Source organism: Pseudoliparis swirei, chromosome 24 (assembly GCF_029220125.1).
Source record: "Pseudoliparis swirei isolate HS2019 ecotype Mariana Trench chromosome 24, NWPU_hadal_v1, whole genome shotgun sequence".
Classification (NCBI taxonomy): Eukaryota; Metazoa; Chordata; class Actinopteri; order Perciformes; family Liparidae; genus Pseudoliparis; species Pseudoliparis swirei.
The window spans coordinates 26,376,283-26,401,290 of NC_079411.1; the positions used below are offsets into that span (position 1 = coordinate 26,376,283).

Here is a 25,008-nt window from a genome sequence, read left to right on the forward strand (position 1 = left end):
TCAGTCATTTAAAAAGGGAAACTGGAAGACGTAGAATTGGGAAGATTAAAAAAGCAACAAAGCGGTGTTGTTTATCTGCCATCTTCACAACACTCTGGATCACCAATTGGCTTCATCGCAGATTGTTGTTAACATATTTCAGTCCTGGAACGATGATGAACAATGTTGCATCCCTTTCCACACTTCACTGTTTCGTTTAAGCCGATAATGCAATCAAAGGGATTTATCTCAGCGATGATGTCAGCTGCCAGTTGAATGTGCCATAAAAGTCGAGTTCCAACACAGCGGGACACACTGCGACCGATGATCACCGACATTTTGGAAAAACTACGGCCCTTCCGTGTACGAGTGTGTGACGTATCCTCGATAGAAATCATTTTCAAAGCTCGTTTTCTCAAAACGGTGTGTGTGTACACGAGTGTCCTCACTTTGAAGATCTGCTTGAGGCTGTGTTCCGACGGCGTGGGAAGACACAGCATGCTGAAGTGGCGGATGAATCGGGGAGTCACGTGATTGCGCCCGCCTCCCGGAGGAGCGCACGCGGCGGCGATGGTCATTTCCTGGAGCGGAAAGCAAAAAGGGAGGACATGTCTCTTTGCTACAGAAGGGAAGCAGAGCTGGGATTCTGCAGGTTGAAGATGTCGGGAAATATTAGGAAGAAAAATGTTTTTCTCTAAAGTAAAAAGTTGTTTTCCATTCATATTAATATAAATAAATATAATAAGTCAGACATTTGTGAACAAATATTCTAGAACCCAAGGTGACATCTTTCCAACGGTTGGAAAACCTTTAAAAAATCCACAATGTCGTGAAACGTAAAAAATGATGCAGACCGGAATATTGTTTGAAAAGCCATTTAACGATTATCAGCATTTTTTTCTTCATTAAAAATTTTTTTTCCCTAACTTATTCATTGATTAATTGTTTCAGCACAACATAAATATTTACTGAGTGCACGTTGTAGCATCAAGCTGAACGGAATTCAAATTATTAAAGATGAGAGGCAACTGTACAGTATTGTTATTGAACTGATTGTGTAAATTATTCTACTTTCTAGTAAACTGTGCGTAAGAAAATAAAGAAGTAATTCTATTATCATTTCTTTAGATTAAAAAAATACATATGGGCAAAACAAAAAGAAAAGAAGATGCATGTTGTCAGTGTATGGTTCCGTATATAAATAAACTAACTTCATTAAAAGTCCAACTAGAAAACAAGTTGATGCTGACTAAAAATACAACTAAAGAGCTATATATACACTTGTTTGTTTACTTAACTGTTTTGCCATCTCACCTACAGCAACACGTTTTCTCAAGTGGAAACAGGGGCGTGTTTACTGGTCTGTAATCAGACTCACACACAGCCATAAGTTAGACGTATGACTCTTTAACATCCTTTGACTGAACTGTACGCCGCCAGATGTATGCACATACATAACTCATAACTGTACCTCATCTTATTTAAGATTTTAAGTTACCTTCACTCGTATTTTTTAAGTTGTCTGAACTGACATATTATGAGTTGACTTAGCTAATGTTTACTCCGATTACATCAGTTGCCGAAACTCATTTTTTTTTAGTTTTAAGAACTTAAAATGATTGAGCTACTTTACTTAGAAATTTTGAGGCAATAGGTTTCCTCACCTTTTTCAAGTAAAGTTAACTTATTACATTTTACAGTGTACACACAGTACGTCCATACCTGGATCTCCTTCCAGAAGAACTTGGTTCTGTCATAGAAGCCAGAAAAGTCCTGGAATTGGCGCAAGAGTTCAATCGGGGGCTGAGAGCCGTAACTGTCCAGTTTCGGCATGTTCAGGTCGTCCACGAAGACCACCAGCTTCTTGTTACCTGGAGCGCCTGCAGGGAGGGGAAAGGAAGCGAGGAGAGGAGGAAGAACAAACGTCTTAGATGCATGCGTTGGAAGATGGACGGATGGAAAGAGACAAGAGTTTCTACATTGCAGTGTGTGAGTGCGAGTCAGTACCCATCACGTTCTTCCTCTTTTTCTCCAGCTTGGACTCGATGATCTCCTGCGTGCGGGCCGAGGAGGTCTGAGCCGAGAAGTTGATGTAGACCGGGAGGTAGTCCGCCTTTTCCTGGATGCTGTTCAGGAGGCCGCGAGCCACCACCGACTGTCAGGGAGGCAGACACACACACACACACACACAAATGAAAGTAACACACATTCATCACTTTCAAAAGCTTTTCACCAAACTTTGCGGAGCTATGGTTTAAGCACAAAAATATAGCATTAATAAAGAGTATTATAGATTAAATCATAAAGCCAATGCATGAGTTTGCTTGTAATATAAATGTGTTGATTTCACCTCATTAGAAAAATCGAATTTCTTTCAATATTTCTTCATAATGAGTGTTTGTATAAATTTTGTTTGTGGTCATTAACTTCGCATTGAAAATGCGGAAGGTTATGTTTTGATCGCCGTGTATTTATTTATTTATTTATTTGTATGCGTGTTATTCTCAGAACTCAAAAAGTATTGAACCGAATCGCATGAAATTTGCTGGGATGATTGGTTATTATCCGGGGACCAGTTGATTCGATTTTGGGATTGATCGGGTCAAAGGTCAAGGTCAAAGGTCATGAACAGGTCAAAATCTTCTTGAATCGCATGACATTTGGTGGGATGATTGGTTATTATCCGGGGACCATTTGATTAGATTTTGGGATCAATCAGGTCAAAGGTCAAGGTCATGGAAAGGTCAAAATCTTTTTTTGACCATAGCACGTAACATTTTTGTCCAATTGGCATGCAACTAATGCCAAAATGTTCATTATTCAATGCCCAATCTTGTGATATGCGAAGGTATGCGCTCTACCGAGTGCCCGTTCTAGTTTCATCTATTTTAAAAAGGTCAATGGAGGCTTTCCCTCTTGAAGAAAAAACTGCACACGTGTATAAACAGGGAGAACCTGGAAAAGTCATGGAATTTTAAAAAATGGTTATTTCCAGGCCTGGAAAAGTCGATGGAAGAAAAAAAATCCCATGTTTTGGAAAACTCATTGAAAATGTTGTTATATTCAAATGTGCATTTACGCTGATTACCCTCGCATTGAAAATGCGGAAGGTTATGTTTTGATCGCCGTGTATTTATTTATGTATTTATTAGTGCTGTGAAAAATAACACGTAACTCAGTTAATTCAATTACAGGTTTAACTAGTTTTTTTTTTTTAACGCATTTAACGCATGCGCAGAATGAGCTTCCAATCCGTCTGTTGTTGGTCGTCTCTCCAGCAGCGTGTCATTCTGTCTCTAGTGTCGCGTTAACACGACTCCGATCTCCGTCTCGCGCACCGCAGAGCTCGGATGCCGGCGTGTGCGCGCACATCGGGACGAAAAAAAGTCACTTGCAAAATGAGCTTCCAATACACCACTTCAATCTGAACTCTGTCCGCTCTCATGCAGACGGTCTGTTCATCGGTAATGATCCTTCCGCAGGTTCACCTCCGGAAACCTTGTTACGACTTTTACTTCCTGTAGATCAGGGTCTCAACACGTCGATCGCGACCTGCCAGTCGATCGCGGCGTAGTGTCGGTAGATCGCATGACATTAAGAAGATTGGCCCGGCCCCTGACATGTTCTCTATAGCACGTCTTTGTTCTTTTATTAAACTAAACGTCTGTTGTTGATCGTATCTCCACAGCAGCATGTCATTTCTGTCTCTTCGCGTTGCGTTAACACTTATCGATCTCCGTCTCACGCGCCACAGAGCTCCGTGCGCGCGCATCGGGACCGAGCAAAAAAAGTCACTTGTCAATCTGTCCACCTGTCCGGGCGGTGAGGTTTCAGCTTTGCAGCGGTGTCCCCGCCGTCCCTTTCATCACGGCCCAGTTCATGAAGAAAACCCACACAGTCAGTTTGCCTCAGCAGCTGCTAGAGGAAGACTAGAGGCCTTTAGATTGTATCATGGTGGAGTTAATGGTTGACAAACAAGAGAAAAATGTTATGTTTAACCCTCCTGTTACCTTTACATTTACTAACATATTTTACCCTCGGTCAATTTGACCCCAGCAATTAAAACCTCCAGAAAATTATTAGAATTAATATTGCTTCCCAAGTTTAAGTGTGAGGTACTTTATGTTTGTTTGTTGACTACCTAAATAGCCCTTTAAATAAATATAAAAGTTGATATTTCTTATATGTTTGACACAGTGAAAAACAGCCTGGGGTCAAATTGACCCCAAAGAACACCGACATTAAACATTGAATGGGGTCAAATTGACCCTAAGGTAACAGGAGGGTTAAACATTCTGTTTAGGATGAAGATGTATTAATGTTCCATATGGAAGAAAACTGCTAAATAACTGCTGAGTTGCAGCACCATTGTATAGAAGAATGTATAAATGTATATATCCATCTTTTGTCATAAATCTCTATGTTCTCACAAAATATACCGAGAATATCGGTAATATGTGATTAATCATGATTAATCCACAAAAACCTGTGATTAACCCGATTAAAAATTGTAATCGTTTCACAGCCCTAGTATTTATTTATTTATGTATTTATTTATTTATTTGTATGCGTCTTACTTGCATAACTAAAAAAGTATTAAACCGAATCGTATGAAATTTGGTGGGATGATTGGTTATTATCCGGGGACCATTTGATTCGATTTTGGGATCAATCGGGTCAAGGTCATGAAAAGGTCAATATCTTCTTTTTACCATAGCACGGTCAATTTTTATCCAATTGGCATGCAACTAATGCCAAAATGTTCATAATTCAATGCCCAATCTTGTGAAATGCGAAGGTATGCGCTCTACCGAGTGCCCGTTCTAGTTAGTGATTGTTTTTGGTTGTTGTTGTTTTGTCAAATTCTTCACGTGTCTAACACACGTAGCTAAAACATGTTTCTAATTCTGATTCTGATGTGATTCTGATATTTGGTATTGATAACCAGGACTGATAGTTGTTTAAAACATTGAACTCAGTGAAAATGGAAAATAACACTGATATATAATGTCATGGCGGTTTTGTTTTCCATTGTTTTCAATGACATGTTCGTCCTCGGAGGTCATCAGAGATCCTGAAGTGAGGCGAACGCGGATTTAAATTATTTAGATGAAATGATTTCCACCTATCATCTCAGTGTGTTACAGATTGATGCGTCATGTTCCTGTATCCATAGCGACCGTACCTTCCCCACTCCGGTGCTGCCGGTGAAGAGCACCGACCGTCGCACCGACAGCAGCTTCTCCATCAGGTACCCGTAGCGGACGGTGTCGGCGGTGGGCACCAGCATCTCGAAGAAGGGCTGCTCCCGGTTGTATTTGAACGGCGGCACGACGTTGTCCCACGGCTCCAGGCGCTTGTTGTTAAAGTTCACGTACAAACTCCACAAGGTCTCGTGCTTCTGGAGCTGCGAGGCACGCGAAAAGAAGAAGGAAAAAAAAAAGCACATTAATGGAAAATATATATAGTGTAATGACTCTTACAAAAAAACATGTATAAAAGTGAGAGTGTGTGTGATTAGCTTCACACCAACAAGCATTTGAGAAACTCATTTCCTCTGTCGTGTCTGTTTGGTGGTATTTTGGAAGTCGCCCCGTGGGGCGTGTGAACGAGGATCCGTCCGCCCCGTTTGTTTTGCCGGAATCCTGCTGTTCCAGATGTGTGAGCATGCGTGCGCCTTTTGTTTCTCATGGAGCCAACAGCTGGGAGTTCATGGTGAACACACGCGCACAAAGCAGCTCGCGGACCTGAACGACCTTAACAATGCCACCACCGAAAAACAACAACAACAACGACGACATCATCATCATCACAGAGAGATGAACACCATGTGGAAGTGTGTGGGATTGGTACTTACATTAGCTTCAGGTAAGTGAGTCATGTTCCCCATCACGCTCTTCCACTCCTACCCTCCCAGACGAACCTCTCAAACAATTAACTTGACACTCCATGTTGGGCTGAAGGACTCATAACATCCCCCCCACCCTCCTCCTCCTCTACGATACTATGTCAAACTGCCCGGAGAAGAGGAAGCTGCTGAACATCATCCTGCCCGTTTCACTTCGGCCTCCAGCTCATTCATCGGACCACTTTGTTTGGATCCTCTCGAGCTTCGCTTTAAAGCGCCATTCAAATGGCATCTTATGATCCATCTCGAGACCCCCCCAACCTTCCCCCCCCTTCCGCTCCTCCCCATCGCACATCACCTGCACTCACACATTACCTCACTTCACCCGGTGGTGCAAAGACAACCCTCTTCCCCTCAAAGGAAATCGTAGTGGGTCCTAAGTGGGTTACTGGGATGTAAAATACGGATGTTTTTTACCTTCGCATTGAAAATGCGGAAGGTTATGTTTTGATCGGCGAGTATTTATTTATTTATTTGTATGCGTGTTACTCGCATAACACAAAAAGTATTAAACCGAATCGCATGACATTTGGTGGGATGATTGGTTATTATCCCGGGACCATTTGATTCGATATTGGGGTCAAAGGTCAAGGTCATGAAAAGGTCAACATCTTCTTTTTACCATAGCACGGTCAATTTTTATCCAATTGGCATGCAACTAATGCCAAAATGTTCATAATTCAATGCCCAATCTTGTGATATGCGAAGGTATGCGCTCTACCGAGTGCCCGTTCTAGTTTCTTAATGTTTTCGTTACACACGAGCGACTGGCATCATAATCCTATTTTAAATAATGCATTACAATCACTGTGACAGTATGATCCATTACAGGTGATTTTAAATATCTCTAAGTGGTCGTTGTTTGCTTCAAGTTAAATTTATTTGACGATAATTATAAGAATTTTTTTTCCACTTAACTTAATGCAACAATGATCACTTATAATTAGGGCTGTGAAACGATTAAACATTTTAATCAGGTTAATCACAGGTTTCTGTGGATTAATCATGATTAATCACATATATACACTTACTTGCTCACCAGTGCGCGCGCCAGCATCGGAGCTCTGCCGCGCGAGCCGAGAGAAGAGTTGTTGACGGACCAACAACAGACGGATTGGAAGCTCATTCTGCGCATGCGTTAAATGCGTAAAAAAACCCAAACTAATTAATCCTGTAATTTAATTAACTGAGTTAACGCGTTATTTTTCACAGCACTACTTATAATCTCATTATAATGCATTATAACAGCAATTAAGATGCATTGTGAACATGTTGTAATGTATTACAACAATGGAAATTATAATACACTATACTCCGTGAAGAAAGGTCAATGAGTGAAAGGAAATTATAAAGTATTGATATTTGACCTTATCGGTCATATAAATGGCTTTATTATGAATATACAAGAGTACTTACATCCATAATTTTATCGTACTACAAGCAGATAATAAAGCATTATAAGTAGGTTTAAAATGCATTATACCACTGGACATTTGTCTGTATATTTTTTTGTGTTATATGTATAGGGCAAAAACCCCTCCATCTTGTCAATCTATATCAGTGTGTGTCTGTGGGTCTGTGCACATGTATATACAGGTATATATATATATACAGGTATATTTACCTTTGCATTGTCGTTGGCTTCAAACTGCTTTTGGATGAAGGTGTCGAAAGCATCCCAGTGACAGATGGTCAGGTTTCCTCCGATCGCCCACAGGTAGCAAAATATGAAGGTCTGGCATAATAAACTGTTGAGGTGTTTGGACTCCTGGAACCAACACACACACAGAAACATATAACAAGGGAAGAAACTGCATGTTAATAAGGAGTAGTCACGGTTTGGCTCAAAGTTAGTACAACCTGTGTTTACTGTCAGGGTTCATACACATGTTGACCAGTGGGTTTACAGGACTTTTCCAAGACTTTTCCCGGTTTTCCATGACCGTACGAATCCTGTACTGTATGTATGTGTGGGGTCCACTCTATAAGGTATTCAGCGTCAGAAATACACAAGGGCAAAGGGCAAAACTGCCCCTAAGAAATATAATGTTGCCCCTGATATCACGAGGAGGCAAAAAATGCCCCCAGAATTTCCTCTCATAATTCTGATAATTTAATAGCATTTTGTTTTTGTTCTTTGTTGTGTGTCCTATCTGTATTGCCTGTACTAGGTAGGTACACACAACAACAACAAATATATATATATATATATATATACGCACCGGTATATATCATTTTGAATTATAACAAAAACAAAGAAATAAATTACAAATGTTAATAGTTGTTAAAAAAATGTAAAAACAATAAATAACCACAAATAAATAAGAATAAAATTGAATATGATGTCTGATTTATATTTTCTGTTGATATATTTACTAATAGTCTTATTATTGCCATTTTTATGACAATTGCTCATATACTGTAAGCCTAAATAATTATATTTATTATTTTGAACAAAGGTTAAATGTTATTTAACATGCTCCCAATTTATTTTTAAATGCCCCTGGATTTCAGTCAGTGGGGGCAAAAATTGCCCACAAAGAAATATGTAAATGTTCTACTCTAAAGGTGTTAGTGTTGTGTGGTTTGCCTTTATCATCTGACCCAGAACAATATACTGAATCTTTCTCATTAGTGTTGAGTTAAATGTGCAGAGATATCCTCATTTGGATGAATGGCACTGTGTGGCAACACGGACACAACAGCAACAGACTGGAAGTGGTAGTTGAACCTTGTGTTTGACGTACCATGTGAAGGTCCGGCCCTCCTTTGCCCAGCAGCAGCGCCTCCAACAGGCAGCACAGAGTGGTCACTTTACTGATGTCCACCTGCCGGATGGCCTGAGTGCAATACTTCAGCACGAACTGAAGACCCTTCTCCACATAGTGCTCAAACAGCTCCAGCAGGTATGTTCTCACCGGGTCCGGGAGCTAAGAGATTGATGAGAGGAGGGTACGGTGGTTAGTTTGACACGTTGGGGAAATACTAGTTCACTTCCTTGCCGAGAGAATTTGATTAGCTCACTGTCAGTTATGAGGGCGCAGGAGGGGCCTGATAATGTTCCCGACTTGTTTATACAGCACCTGCTGAACATCCCACCCTTTTTATGTTTACTTTTAATTCATTTATCTGGTTGATGAACATGTTTTTTATATATAGATATATATATATATGCGTGTATATATACAGGACTGTCTCAGAAAATTAGAATATTGTGATGAAGTTCTTTATTTTCTGTAATGCAATTAAAAAAACAAAAATGTCATGCATTCTGGATTCATTACAAATCAACTGAAATATTGCAAGCCTTTTATTCTGATTTATTGCTGATTATGGTTTACAGCTTAAGAAAACTCAAATATCCTATCTCTAAATATTAGAATATCATGAAAAAGTATACTAGTAGGGTATTAAACAAATCACTTGAATTGTCTAATTAACTCGAAACACCTGCAAGGGTTTCCTGAGCCTTGACAAACACTCAGCTGTTATAAATCTTTTTTTTTACTTGGTCTGAGGAAATATTAAAATTTTATGAGATAGGATTTTAGAGTTTTCTTAAGCTGTAAGCCATAATCAGCAATATTAAAAGAATAAAAGGCTTGCAATATTTCAGTTGATTTGTAATGAATCCAGAATGCATGACATTTTTGTTTTTTTAATTGCATTACAGAAAATAAAGAACTTTATCACAATATTCTAATTTTCTGAGACAGTCCTGTATATGTATATGTATATATGTATATATATGCATATAAATATGCATATATGTATATATGTATATATATATACATATATGTATATATGTATATACATATATATGCATATAAATATAAGTATATATATATACACATATATACACATATATACATATATAAAAATAGATGAGAACATGATTACCCCTGACCTCCGCAGCTGTTTTCATTTTTTTAATGCAAAGTTAAACTAAATAACTGGCCGTAGATTTATATCAAAATGCCAGACATGAGAGTGATGATAATCTCCTCATCTATGAACATGAAATAGGATGAGCCAATTAAAATAAAACGTCTCGAACTATCACTCGAGCGGGTACCGACTACAAGCCGATGTGTAGCAGATTGCTGAGAGAGAGAAGACGGCCGATGCTCTCTCCCTGACCCCAAGAGACCCAGAGACACAGACTCCCTCATTTAGAATAACTGAGTGGAGATCAATACAAAACCAATTAGAAACTCTAATAAACTCTAACTCTTAACAAATCCACAATCAAATGGTGGAATCAAATTTATCCTGGACAAAGCAAAATGCACAAACACAAAAGGAGGTCACTGGTCTCCTAGTGAAGGGGTTTAAATACTCAACATGTGGGAGATGAATGTGGAGAGAGAGAAAAGGAGAAGGCACCATATCAGATACTGTATATCTCAGATAAAAACAATGTCAACAAACACTCGTCTCAGTCAATTAGATGTGGGCACAGTGAGAGAGATACGACAAGAGAGAGAGTGAGAGGTCAAAGTTAAAGAGAGAGATGAGGTCATCCTGATTGGCTCAGAGCTAAATATTGAAAGCATTAACTTTGATGTGATGTTTTTCTCAATGGAAGCACATGACTATTCATATGCCAGTGCACAAACGGTAAGGGACACGCAGGGAATACAAAATTATATATTTTTTTCCATTTTTCAAATACTGTAAATAAAGATGACAGATACAACGTGTACAACCTTGTCTGCGAGACCACTGATCCATGTCTGGACGTAGGGCATCCACTTGAGCTCGTTTGGGTCGATGTATACCATCCCACAGCGGCTGACGGTGGCTGGAGAGGCTACGGCTAAGTCCTGGACCTGAAACACATCGTGAAAGAAGGCTTATAATAAGATAATCAAAAGGACCACGACATTACGTGGAGGCATGTAAATATTATTGCTTATTGAATAGACCAGTGTTTTTTTTTTAAACAATTACAAAATGTCAATTCAGTCTGCATTTTTCTTTAGAAACATTTCTCCATCGTCTCCAGAGCATCATTTAATTCTACTATTGCACTACCTACCGCCACCTACTGGCACGGAAGAGTATTTAATTACTAAGCCGGCCGCTACATTACAGGCTCAAGGTGCGTTCACACCAAAAGCGAAACGATTTTTCGCGTCGCCCAAAACGCGTGAGTTTACTCGCTCGACCGTTCACCGTGTTCTCACCATGAGCGTCGAGGCGCTCCGCGAGGGGCGGGGCTTATCTCCGTGCCTCGTCTCCGTAAAGACCGTTATTATCTCCTTCATCCACCAGAATAACTAACCACTAGTTCTGCTTTGTATTTGTCGTGGAAAAATAGTTTCGCTTTTGGTGTGAACGCACCTTCAGACACTAAATCATAATTTCTTTGGACCGATTAAGTGGGATTGGACATTTTCCCACGGCACACCTGGCGATCTCTGGTTGAAAACCGCTGGAACAGACAAAAGAAGAAACTCCGGCCGGCCCTCACCTCAAACAGCATGTGGATGGACGGGGTGAGTTTGATTCGCTCGCTGTTGGCCAGACACAGCATCTTGTTGTCGTCCAGCACCGTGTTCATGTTCTCGATCCACAGGGCGTCGACCGGCCCGTCGCACACCACCCACTTGTGGTCGTCGGTGGTGTCGGCGACCGCGTCGCGGACGCTCAGCGCCATCAGCCCGTCACGCCACTCCAGCGTCAACGTGTTGATCTGAAGGGTTGAGGGGGAGTTATGAATGTAGAGAAAGAGAGAGAGTGAAGGGGCAGTTGTGTGTTGTTTTTCTTTCCTCGTACCTCCCCGTAGAGCTCGCCCATCGTCACAGATTTGGGGTTGAGGATGTAGGTCTTGACGCGTTGGTAGAAGGGGTTGTCGGCCGCGTGCTCCGTGTGATGGAGGGTCTCCAGCGCGTCGGCCAGGACGCGGTAGACGGTGGTCTTGCCTCCGCCGGTCGGCCCGACCAGCATGACACCGTGACGCACCAGCATGGTCTCGTACAACTGGATCACCTGGTCGTAGAAGAAGAGGAGGAGGAGGAGAGGGTTTGAATGAGGATGGTTGGCCATCTATCATTTTCATTCTGGTGAACACGTCTGAAGATAATACAAAGACTAAAGAATTGATCACATGGATATCGCCTGTGAGGCCAAAGCTCGAGTCCCCTGTGCCAAAGACTTCAAATGCTGTCAAACTAATATTATATATATATATAATTATATATAATCAGGGTTCATGCACATGTTGATCAATGGGTTTCAAGGACTTTAAACTAAATTTCCATGACCAAACATTTTTTTAAATCTTGGTTTATACATGAAAAAGTGAGAAAATGTTGTATTTAAACTAACAATGAGAATTCCAAAGCATCCAGTATATAACCTTAAATGACACAAATGAATGAGAGATAATACTTTAGATTAAAAGAATAAACATTTATGTCTTTTCAGTTAAGGTGTGTTCACTTGCAGCGCGGAAAATGTGCGATTATAAAAGAGCGTATGCCGACTTATATTATGAGCGTCATTCCTTTAACCCTCCTGTTACCTTTAGGGTCAATTTGACCCCATTCAATGTTTAATGTCGGTGTTCTTTCGGGTCAATTTGACCCCAGGCTGTTTTTCACTGTGTCAAACATATAAGAAATATCAACTTTTTTATATATTTAAAGTGCTATTTAGGTAGTCAACAAACAAACATAAAGTATCTCACACTTAAACTTGGAAAACAATATTAATTCTAATAATTTTCTGGAGGTTTTAATTGCTGGGGTCAAATTGACCCCAAGGGTAAAATATGTCAGTAAATATAAAGGTAACAGGAGGGTTCAACATTGAATGGGGTCAAATTGACCCTAAGGTAACAGGAGGGTTAAAAGCATATTCATTATTTAAAACTCAGCGAAAATAATGAACATATGAATATAACACATTCAATGACTTTTACAAAACTTTGGGGATTTTTTTTTCTCCAGACCTGGAAATAACTATATACAAATTCCCTGAGTTTTCCATTTTTTCCATGACCGTACGAACCCTGTATAATATGTATGGATTTGTACTGGACTTGTTAGACCAGTGGTGGCAAGCTATCACGCACTGGCTTAACTATCGTGACCAATCGGGGCTCAGCGTCTCCCTGTTGATGACCGACTCCACCCACTGACCCTTTGACCCACTGACCTTCTCTTTGAGGAGTTTTAAAAAGTTAAAATAAATGAATGGACATCACTTCCCCCCCGACTGTACCTTCTTGGTCATGCTAGCCAGCGGCTGTAGGTTTCTCTTCACCAGCGACTCCAGGATAGTGGTGTGCAGGATTCCATAGTCATGATCCGGGATACTGACACCGGGGAAGAGGTCGGATAAGATGCCACTGGAATACAAACACACGTCAACATTTCACACGGAGCAACGTAAATATTTGTTTAAAAAATGTATCATTGAAACGTATGGTATTGGTGCAGGCAGGGTTTAGTTATAGATATACATCATGTCCTTATTGTTCTGTATGCACCAGAAGTAAAAGGTGTGATCGGCATACCCAAATAGCAGAGCATCATCAGTGAGGAACTTCGGGAGGTTGGAGTCCCTCAGGGCTCGGATGAGAACCACATCCTCACTGAGGTCGGGGTTCCTTCTCTTCAGAGACCTAAGAACACACACACACATCCATTGAGCACTTCAATATTTACACATATTCATATTTACAAATACTTGTCATTCTTGACTGCACATGTGTGTGTGTCAGTGTGTGTGTCAGTGTGTGTGTGAGCGTGTGTTCTCTGACCCGGCCATGACCAGGACGGACTTGACGGCCCTCATGCCAAAGTCGTAGTGGTCCTGCTGCGACAGCTGCTCCGAGCACAGCTTGTACATCTGGGTCATCTTCCTCGCGAGGATCATGCTGGACTCAAATCCCTCCGAGTACAGGATCACCTGCAGGGAGAGAGAGAGAGAGAGAGAGAGAGAGGGAGAGAGAGGGGGAGAGAGAGAGAGAGAGAAGGAGAGAGAGAGAGAGGGAGAGAGGGAGAGAGAGAGGGAGAGAGAGGGAGAGAGAGAGAGGGAGAGAGGAGAGAGAGAGGGGAGAGAGAGAGAGTGAGAGAGAGGAGAGAGAGAGAGGGAGAGAGAGGGGGAGAGAGAGGGAGAGAGGGAGAGAGAGAGGGAGAGAGGGAGGGAGAGGGAGAGAGAGGGAGAGAGAGAGAGAGGGAATAGTAACAATATTTGATAAGCAGGTAAAAAAACAATGTCGCCGACGCATGGAGAGCCCGTTACCTCGGCGATGAGCGCGTAGTTGGGCACCATCATGGCGATGGGTCTGAAGAGAGCTTTGAGGTTGTCGGGTAGCTCCGTCCTGCCGGCGTAGCCCGGGTTCATGGTGATGAACGCGGCACACGTCCTCACCAGCTTGATCTCCCGGCCCTCGAACTGAAACCTCGACCGCTGCGGGACAGTTTGGTGAGAAACTCTTGTTTATGAGCCAAAGAACACAAACACAGGAACAGCTTATTTCCACTTGGACATGAAGACTTCATCAGAAACATCCACATACTTTCACTCTCACCACTTTCTGCACTAATATCGCCCAGTTCATTGTCACTGTTGTTGTGGTTTATATTGCACATACAATACCGGTCTAAAGTTTTAAAACTCTTCCCCATTTTTTCCCGTTTTTATTGAAATGTCAAGTGAATAACCTGAAATGGTCCAAAGGTCAGAAGTTAAACTAAAAAGTTTAGGTGACCAAAAACTGAAAAATAATGTACATTTCAGAGTTCTACATGAAGGCCTCTTTCAGGGAACAAGTGATTAAGGTTAACGACGTGCAGCTGGAGGAACTTTGTAAACGATATTGTATTTACATCGTAGAAAGAATGCAATACGAGTGAGTTCAGCTTTTATATCTGCAAAAGGTGGCGATACTTTGATGAGTCAAACATGTAGATTACATCTTGTTAAACAAAACAATTATTTATTTTTTATCTCCAATTGTTTATTCGTTCTATGCTTTAATTTCTGAGTACATTGAGAAATGAAAGCTGTGGACATTTCAATAAAAACTGGAGGAATGTATATATTTAGATGTATGTGCGAAGAGTGCGTACCTGTAACCGGAGTCAAGCTCCATGTATGTGCACACGCCAATAAAGCTGTTTGTGTCTGTGTCTCAAAGAAATTGCCATAAATGAGACATCAGTATTATTTCAGTCGTGATAATCACTTCCCAATATTCATTCATTATCAGAGATTTACCCTTTGAATACCAAATTGTGTACATAATGTCACGGTTAGAAAACCCACACCGATTCAATTATGTGTGTATGTGTGTGTGTGTGTGTGTGTGTGTGTGTACCTTCTCGGCTTTGGCGTTGCGGATGGTGATGAGCTGCTGTGCGATGACAGACAGCACTTCAATGTCAATCCGGTTGAATTCATCAAAACAACACCAAGCGCCCGATTGAGCGAGACCGCTGAAGAAGCGCCCCATCATCTGGAGAGAGACGGGAGACAAAGAAAGAGAGAGACAAAGAAAGAGAGAGACAAAGAAATGGTCAAACAAAAATGCAGGTTTGAGTCGTTACTGAAGTGGCTACATAAATCGATGCTCTCTTCAAAGTCATATATATATATTAGGGCTGTCAATCGATTTAAAAAAAAGTAACTAATTAATCGCACATTTTGAAATTCATTAATCGCGATTAATCGCAATTAAAAGTTAAAAGTTAAAAGTTCATTCTTTTTAAAGACCAAACTTCACACAGAGCTGTGTTTTCAAAGAGGCTCGTACCTATAAAGTGCCAGCGAGGTATTTAATATTGTGGATGATTAGTAAAAAAAAAGAAGTATATTGAGACCCCATTGGTCTTGTCATCTTTAACATTGAACAGCAGCAGAACCAGTGGCCTTGGTAACTGACTGACATTCAAATATGTCACGTGACCCTCTGGAGGCTGGGCTCATTTTATACATTTTACAAAAAAATTTAAATTCACCTTTTAAAGGCGTTTGCATATGACACATACCCACGTGTTCTACATCAAACATTCCAGAACAATCTCAGCTCTATTCAATGAGGCTCAGTTGTCCTGGTGCGTGTTCTCTGCTCTCTGACTGACAGGCTGCTAAAGAGCCTCACCCGTGAGGTGGGAGGTCCTTTGTGATTTACTGAGTGTTCATTGGTTGTTTTTTTCCCAAAATGTTGACAGACAAACGGATTGACCAATCACGTTGAAGGTTTCGTGTGACGAGTTCTTTCCGCGCCGCGTCCCCCGGTTCCTCTGTGGATCAGAGGGGGAGACGGGAGGAAGGAGGAGCAGGAGGAAACCCGACTGATTCATCCACGAGTTAAACTGATTTCTGCTTCTTATTTTCGCGGAAAAATAATTGTTTTAAAAACGGAAACAGCGTTAAACCGTACTGCCGCGGTTTGACACTCGGTTTGAGTGTAAAAACTTCAACGAACACCGGAAGTAAACAAAGTTGCGTTAATTGCGTTAAAATATTTTAGTGCGTTAACGCGGCCAAATTAATCGCATAGATTAACGCGTTAACGCTGACAGCCCTAATATATATATATATATATACACACACACACACACACACATAGGCTAACATTACCAGTAGTAAGATGTGTTATTGGTACATTATATATATATATATATATATATTATTGCAAAATGACTGATGTAACCAAACTGTAAACAAACAGAAACAATGAATAACTCGGTTTAAAAGACCTCGTCTCAATGTGAACATTAATGCAGATTCCAATCTTTTTCAATCAATTTTGACGAGGCATCTTTTTCATTTACATATGAAACACTTAATCTGCCTTTTACTAGATTGTTAATGCAATAAAAACACACTCAAATAACATCTTCTAATTTAACAGCCAGATATAATATGACACCTATTATCATGATATTGCATGTAACAGTTTTCTGTTACTGATGGGGCAGTAGAAATGAGAGAATAAGTACTTTAATAACATAGAGGAAATAATTGAAGTGTTTTCATAGCACACAAGGCTGTGGATGCACTTTAATTGGCACCAGAACTTTTCTGCTTTTGCAACAGCGCCATCTAGTGGCATCCTTTAGCAGGTGCAGTGAGAGAGATTAAACCTCCCTGAGGTAATTCAATGTATTATTTACTGTGAACAAAAGGAGAATCAGGTCTGACTCACATGTCAGGTGACGAGGTACAGAGGAAGAAACGAAGTTTAGAAATAATTAATAACTCAGTGGAGCAACAACTCAAAAAAGACGAGCAGAAGGAATGATGAAAGGGTTGCAGTTCGTCTCGGCTGACCTTGTAGTCCAGTCCGTCGGAGCAGTTGAAGACCACACACTGTATCGCCAGGGCCTTCGCCAAGTCCTTGGTGGTCTCGGTTTTGCCCGTACCTGCCGGCCCGGCTGGTGCTCCTCCCAGGTCTAACTGGAGAGCCCCCATCAGACACAGGTTGCAACGGTCCTGTCCAGGGGGGAGAGACGCGAGACAATTTGAGTAACAGTGACACACACACACACACATAATGCTGTGTTTCTATGTTATATGTGTAGTTCTACTTATCACATGCTAGAGGCTACACTCTCTCAGCTCTGTATAGTGGTTTGGTTGTTTGTGTCTTTTCCGTACCGGTCTGTGGGCTCACAAACTGAATGAATGAAGTGTGACCTAACTGCATTCCTTTCCTCTCTACTTCCTTTTGTCTCGTGGACTGTGGAGGTCTGGATCGTGGTCCATGCCGACTACGAACTATTCCTACACCCTTTCATACTCATAGTGTGTTTATGTATCTCTGGTCACATGACATCTCTTCTTCTGTCCATCCTGGAGAGGGATCCTCCTCTGTTGCTCTCCTGAAGGTTTCTCCTCTTTTTCCACCCTGAAAGGGCTTGGGGAGTTGTTCCTGATCCGATGTGAGGTCAAAGGTCAGGGATGTCGTATGTGTACAGCTTTTAAAGCCCTCTGAGGGGAGTTTGTAGTTTGTGATATCGGGCTATACAAAATAAACTGAACTGAATTGAGTAAAAAGGCAAGGCACGTGTGTGTCAGTATCAACGTGTGTTAATGTGTTACCTACCGTGAGTGGCGTTATAACCAGTCTGGGACAAGCCCCCAGGTATTCGTAGCCATAAATGTAAGTGGACAGGGCCATTTTGACCACACAGTTGTCCAGGTCCAGGTCCCAGTAGTAGCGTAACTGTCTCTGCCATTCAAAGTTATACTGTGTGTCCACCTGGAATAGAGCACTGAAGTTACTTGAAAGGAAGTTAGTCGTTACAACCATTTGGAAAAATCCTTCCTCAATACCTGGCACTCTGGGATGCTTGGATGAAGAGTGCCTTACAAATGGAATCCATTATTATTATTATTATTATACCTGCAGAAACCATTCAAAGCCAAATGGAATCCCTTATTATTATTATTATTATTATTATTATTATTATTATACATGCAGCAAGCATTCAAAGCCAAATGGAGTCCATTATTATGATAATAATAATAATAATTATTATTATACCTGCAGAAACCATTTAAAGCCAAATGGATCCATTATTATTATTATTATTATTATACCTGCAGCAACCATTCAAAGCCAAATGGAATCCATTATTATTGTTATTGTTATTATTGTTATTATTATTATACCTGCAGCAACCATTCAAAGCCAAATGGAATCCATTATTATTATTATTGTTATTATTATACCTGCAGCAACCATTCAAAGCCAAATGGAATCCATTATTATTATTATTATTATTATTATTATTATTATACCTCCAGCAACCATTCAAAGCCAAGGGACAGACATTGATGTGAGCCGATTGACGGTTTCCACGTGTGTTTGTAGCGTCGTACCTTTTTGCGGACTAGATTTGTGACGATGTCTCTGGCGTGGACGTCGATGGTGATGAGGGCGGTGATGATGTTACGGTGTAAAGTAGGCAGCTGTCCTCGTACCATCGCCGCCAGGACATTCAGCCTCTGGAATACACAACAGACGCGCGCACGTCTTTTTAATACTTTTAAGTTAAAAAAAGGTAATTGGAGAAGACGAGAGTGATTTATTTGAGGAGAAAGGAAAGCAAGTGGAGTTAATTGGTTGTGGTTTACGTCAAAGTTGGTCTGTTCAAATTCCTGAAGGGAAGCAAAGTGGTTGCGGTTTCCATCGAGGCAATCGTCCATTTCTTTGCACCACATCATCTGTGAGATGGTCAGCACCACCTGGTGGACACACACGAGAACTGCAGCTAAATCCCCGCGAACACAATTTGATTGTGAGATTGTGTTTATTCAGTTGATTTGCAATATGTAAGCTGCACGTGAGATGCCACCAAATGCTACACACTGTTCCTTTAATATCTTGGTTAGCTCCTAAAAGTTAGTTGAAGGAACAAATCTAAACTATTCTCATGGTTAGTAAAATATTATATCTTAAAAAATTTGAATTTATCAGCAACTTTGTGTCACAATGATTTTATATTTTTTGCTGAACAAACCCAAGTAGAGTTAGAACTATAGCACACATGTATGTTACTTGTGTGCTATGTCTGTGTGTGTGTGTGTGTGTACCTGCGACGGATGTCCAGCCACCACCCATTCCTCTCTGGACTTCACCTGGTAGTCGGCGATGGCGGCCTTGCTGAGGCGTCGCAGTGAGGAGAACATGGCGTCCTCCACCTTGCAGAGCCAATCCTCCACATTGCCTTGTGCCTTGAGACCTTTGGTCAAACGCACCTGAACTCACACACAGATAAACAACAGCTGTCAATTTTTTATAATCCTTTTTTTGGTCATGACTCACGAGTCTGGAGCTCATGGATGGGTGACTAAATGGGCTTCACAGGCACAGGGTCCCAAACTGCCGAGGGCCCCTGCACTTCACACACAAAGTGTCACTAAAAAAGCCGCGTACCAACGAAGAAGAATCAAAATGATGACAAATAGGCACAAAAAAGAGACAAGGAGAATGAAAACAACGACAAAGAGAGGCAAAACAGCTGCAAATAGACACTTTTAATCAGCCAATGAGGATGTCTGATAATGTGGGCAGGTCAGCAATCAGTACAAGCTAAAATTGCCACTACACTTAAATAATTATTCCTCACCCCCGAGTTTATAAGTTGTTTACTTTTCTTTTTTTTAAAGTATTTTTAATTTTAATTTTAATTTTTTAGTTTTTGTTTCGTTCAGTATTCTTTTTTTGTTATTTTTCCTATCTTTTGCATTTTTTCTTTCCATATATATTTATAGATAAGATTGGCATCATCTTAGAATCTTCACATGTGGTATCAATTGTCTGAAAGACATGTTTAAATATCGAATTGATGCACACTTTTAATAAATAAAGAATAAAAAAAAAAGAGTTATTCCTTATCCTTCCTAAATAATTTGAGATGTCAAACACAATTATATCACGACAATTGTACAATTGCTGTGGTATAATTTGCACCTTCATCTGGGGACTAAGAAATAGTCACAAGCAGAAAATAATTAGCAATGTTCATGTGTTCAGTACAAGTCAAATACTTACATTCTCAAAGCAACATATTCTAACAATACTTTGTAATAAATCATTTTTTCTGAATTTGGCATGTACAGTTTTTGGCTTACAGGTTTTGGCCTAATTTGAGAACTTGAGCTTTGACATCACACTCCTTTAGGGCAGCTAGGTAGGAGAAGAGGGGGGTGTAGTCAAGATGTCTGACGGGGCTATCTGTTGTCATAGTTTAGACATATTCACTTTCTGCGAGGACTGAAATGAGATGTTAACAGATTATGAAACGGAGCATGAGGACCAAAGGTTGCCCGACGCTGACCTTCTCTCCCTCAGGGGAAACCATGTTCAGGATGTCTTTGCTGCAGACCGCCTCCTGGTCTCCAACATCCGGCTCAGCTCCTGTCCTGGTCCCAGAAGATTCGGGCAGCGACGCGAACTCCAGCCGTATAATGGCGTCGAAGCACTTCCTCAGGTGGGGCTGCACCGCTTGGGGGTTTCTCGTCTGCGCCAAGATCTTCAGCAGCTCGTCGTTAGATAAGAAGTAGAACCTGCGAGGGGCAGAGGACTTATCAGAGTATCCCAGTATTTAACCCCACACACCTGGATCCAGATCATATATATAAATAAATGTATATATATATACATACAATATAAATATATATATATATATATATATATACACTTACAATATATATATATATACATACAATATATATAAGCATACACTATATATAAACAATATATACATACAATATACAGGACTGTCTCAGAAAATTAGAATATTGTGATGAAGTTCTTTATTTTCTGTAATGCAATTAAAAAAACAAAAATGTCATGCATTCTGGATTCATTACAAATCAACTGAAATATTGCAAGCCTTTTATTCTGATTTATTGCTGATTATGGCTTACAGCTTAAGAAAACTCAAATATCCTATCTCTAAATATTAGAATATCATGAAAAAGTATACTAGTAGGGTATTAAACAAATCACTTGAATTGTCTAATTAACTCGAAACACCTGCAAGGGTTTCCTGAGCCTTGACAAACACTCAGCTGTTATAAATCTTTTTTTACTTGGTCTGAGGAAATATTAAAATTTTATGAGATAGGATTTTAGAGTTTTCTTAAGCTGTAAGCCATAATCAGCAATATTAAAAGAATAAAAGGCTTGCAATATTTCAGTTGATTTGTAATGAATCCAGAATGCATGACATTTTTGTTTTTTTAATTGCATTACAGAAAATAAAGAACTTTATCACAATATTCTAATTTTCTGAGACAGTCCTGTATATATACAATATATATAAATACTATATATATATACATACTATATATATGCAATATATATAAACATACAATATATATATATAAAAATATATATATATAAACATACAATATATATATATACAATATATATATACATACAATAGATGTATACATATATAAATATATATATAAATATATATACATACAATACATAAAATATATATATACAATATATATATATATATATACAAAAGGAAAGATAACCAGAAGAGGGGAGAAAAAGCATAGGATTAAAAAAAAAAAAAGATGGAGTATGATGTAAAAGTCTCGTTCTAGTATGCTACAAACAAAGCATGTGTGCATACCTGGGGAAGATTACTCTCTTGGACTCCAGGTAGTCCTCCAGACACTTCTGAATCTCATCCAACAGAATGTTGTTGTCTCGAAAAGTCTCCAACAGATCTGCATAGCATAAAAAAAAAGTGCAAATCCAAATGTGTGACTCTGTCTTCCCTGCCACATATACTTGTCTTGTTCTCTTATTATATATTATATATACACCTACCAGGCTGTGTGGCTGCTATAAGGGCATTAGGCATCTTATTGACCTTTGCCATGATCTCCTTCCAAGACTTGTCCACCTTGAGAAACATCTTGGACTCGGCGGGCAGCTGCCTCTTGATGTCCGGGGCCAAGAAGATGCTCTCCAGATAAAGCCAGTTCCTTTGACATGTGAGCCACTCGTCCTGGCAACGGTGGAGGGAGAGGAGGGACGACAAGAAATAAATAGAGGGGGAGAGAGAGCAGTTGGAACAATTTGAGCAGAAGGGAAATGAAGAAGAAAGAGAATTTAGGGCAATTATAGTCATTATAATAATTATAAGAATAACTTTATTTTTATAGCACCTTTAAAAACAGGGTTTACAAAGTGCAGAACGGCAAAATGATAACGTCAATACCAGTCAACATTTCAGAAAATACAGGAGACAAAAGAGAGCATTCCATATCGGCAATGAACACAAGAATGGAATTTTAAAAAAAAATATATAAGAACAGACAAACTAAATTAGGGCAAGTAAAGAACCGCATAAAAGGATGACATCACTTATAAGCAGTTCTATAAAAAATGGGTTTTAAGAAGTTTATTTTAAATGTAAAAGAAGTTTATGATATGAATAATAGCAATACTGCTAGTATTGCCTTATATGAACCAGAATATAGCACTCCTTAAATATTATCAAAGCAAAAAAAAAAATCCACGTGTCTTCTCATTTGCGGCCACTTGGGGGCGCTACTGTGTAACATTTGAGACCAAATTCAAAGTAAAAAAATAAAAAGTCTGCATTTCGGCTGGAGAGAAGCCATTTCTAACCAGAGAAGAGTCACTCAGAGGCGAATGGAAGCTCGCTCTGTTCTTTTATATTCTTTTCAAGCGTTACCAGCGTTTGGCTGAAGAGGGTCAGGTGTCCGAGCAGTTTGTCCACCTTCATCTTGATGGGAGCGACGTAGCGAGAAGACGCCACCGTGCCCACATTGATGATGCTGTCGTCCAGGAGCACCTTTCACAGTAAAAACCGGCATGAGAACTGACACCACGAAAACAGAAACACAACTGGAACACCAAAAACACTCGTGTGCTACATTCGACCACCTGGATGTCGTCCGTGCCCCCCAGGATGAAGCCGTCTTTAGAGTCCCCGTGAGACAGCACCGTGAACTCCGTGTTCTTCCAGACCTCCTCCACCTGCGAGAGGGTAAAGGTTAGAGTTCAAGTAGCAAGGATCAACAGAATTTGATTGATTTGAATGGGCGATAGTCGATGCCAGCGTCTACCACATCCACTTCCTCCAAATCACCATGTGTTGCCGCCATCAGCTCATAACATGCCACGAGGCACGCACCATAAAAAAACATCCAAAGTTACAATAACATGCACACAAGCCTCAATTCATAAACACATATGGATTAAGCGTCATATGATTCTAAGGAGAGTTTTCCAAATGTAGAAAGAGATGAATTCTCTGTAAGCAAAGATGCAGTTGTTGAGTCATTCATGATGAGTCATCACGTTGGCTGAGTGAGCATCAACATGATGAAAATAAAATCACATTCAACACACAGGAAGAGAGAGAGAGAGAGAGAGAGAGAACACTTCTATTGCGTATACATTTTCAGATAGTTGGAAGGTAGTTTCCTTTTTCCACGCACCCTCGTGATAACGGTCTCCACGGACGCCTCTCCCGACGCCTGCCCTGACATCTGGAAGTCAACGCATGTGTTAGTCCTGTTTATCCAGACCGGATGAGATATCAAGTATGAGCAGCTTTCTATCCTTGACCTCCGTTTGAGGTCAAAGTACAACAAAAAGAGATCAGTTTAGTACAAGTAAATATAGGTTAGTGGTAGTATATGTTTACCCTTTTACTAACTTTAAAGTTACAACAACGAACGTTTAACTTGTTATTAAATCAATTTAATACAGACGCCTCTACGTGTCGATATAAGCAAACAAGACCATCAGAATACTGGCTTCAAAAGTTTGGGGTCACTTTGAAATGTCGTTGTTTTTCAAAGTAAAAGCTCTGTTTTTTTCAATAAAGATAACATTAAATTAATCATAAATACTCTCTCTACATATTTAATGTGGTAAATGACTATTCTCTGGTGTTTAATGAAGTCTCTCCATAGGTGTGTAGAGGCCCATCTCCAGTGTTCTAGTGGTACATTGTGTTATCGCCTTAGAAGACTAACGGAGGGGTAGAAAACCCTTGAAACCCCTTTTTATGTGAGCGCAGCTGAAAACAGTTATGCTGGTGAGAGAAGCTATAAAACTGGCCTTCCTTTGAGCTTGAAGAACCAAATTAATATTTAAAATAAAAATAATAAAAATAAATATTTTTTTCATGGAAAACACAAAATTGTTTGGGTGACCCCAAACTTTTGAACGATAGTATATATATATATATATATATATATATATATATATATATATATATATGTGTGTGTGTGTGTGTGTTCTTGATGAATGTCATCTGGTCCGATTCCCTGCAAAAAAGGACTTTGGAAACACTACTGCTTTTGTCCAAAGGGGGCGCCAAAGTGAACACGAAGTTAAAGTCCGCTGTAATAGCCTCATTAGTCAGGAGTAACTATAGCAAGAGAAGTGTCACCTGCTGTATCTTCATGCCATGGGAGAAGACTTTGAGCTCCTCCAGAGCAGCCACGGTAAGCCCCTTCCTATTCAGAAAGATCCCCACGTCAGACTGCAGAGTCTCCCAGTGCTCCGGCTTCATCGTCGGGTTACGGAGATCAGTGATCACCGGCAGCTGAAGGGAAAACACACCAGTATTTATTTAGATGGAGCC

General features: G+C 40.1%; 1 protein-coding gene across 1 annotated transcript in view; it reads right to left on the reverse strand.

Moving 5' to 3' along the window:
* The window catches only part of dnah6 (dynein, axonemal, heavy chain 6), a 70,859-nt gene that overhangs the window by 35,258 nt on the left and 10,593 nt on the right, over nucleotides 1-25,008 (reverse strand). The window contains exons 19-44 of the mRNA XM_056409604.1: nucleotides 24,814-24,969; nucleotides 23,852-23,902; nucleotides 23,295-23,387; nucleotides 23,083-23,202; nucleotides 22,209-22,389; nucleotides 22,009-22,105; nucleotides 20,695-20,923; nucleotides 19,448-19,612; nucleotides 18,989-19,099; nucleotides 18,734-18,859; nucleotides 17,955-18,110; nucleotides 17,180-17,341; nucleotides 15,222-15,359; nucleotides 14,144-14,311; nucleotides 13,659-13,807; nucleotides 13,413-13,520; nucleotides 13,118-13,244; nucleotides 11,669-11,881; nucleotides 11,364-11,585; nucleotides 10,597-10,719; nucleotides 8,635-8,817; nucleotides 7,512-7,655; nucleotides 5,165-5,386; nucleotides 1,987-2,134; nucleotides 1,702-1,859; nucleotides 429-560 (exon numbers count right to left, since the gene is read on the reverse strand). Coding sequence (XP_056265579.1) covers nucleotides 429-560; nucleotides 1,702-1,859; nucleotides 1,987-2,134; nucleotides 5,165-5,386; nucleotides 7,512-7,655; nucleotides 8,635-8,817; nucleotides 10,597-10,719; nucleotides 11,364-11,585; nucleotides 11,669-11,881; nucleotides 13,118-13,244; nucleotides 13,413-13,520; nucleotides 13,659-13,807; nucleotides 14,144-14,311; nucleotides 15,222-15,359; nucleotides 17,180-17,341; nucleotides 17,955-18,110; nucleotides 18,734-18,859; nucleotides 18,989-19,099; nucleotides 19,448-19,612; nucleotides 20,695-20,923; nucleotides 22,009-22,105; nucleotides 22,209-22,389; nucleotides 23,083-23,202; nucleotides 23,295-23,387; nucleotides 23,852-23,902; nucleotides 24,814-24,969 — 3,882 coding nt within the window. The remainder of the gene's footprint in view (nucleotides 1-428; nucleotides 561-1,701; nucleotides 1,860-1,986; nucleotides 2,135-5,164; nucleotides 5,387-7,511; nucleotides 7,656-8,634; nucleotides 8,818-10,596; nucleotides 10,720-11,363; nucleotides 11,586-11,668; nucleotides 11,882-13,117; nucleotides 13,245-13,412; nucleotides 13,521-13,658; nucleotides 13,808-14,143; nucleotides 14,312-15,221; nucleotides 15,360-17,179; nucleotides 17,342-17,954; nucleotides 18,111-18,733; nucleotides 18,860-18,988; nucleotides 19,100-19,447; nucleotides 19,613-20,694; nucleotides 20,924-22,008; nucleotides 22,106-22,208; nucleotides 22,390-23,082; nucleotides 23,203-23,294; nucleotides 23,388-23,851; nucleotides 23,903-24,813; nucleotides 24,970-25,008) is intronic.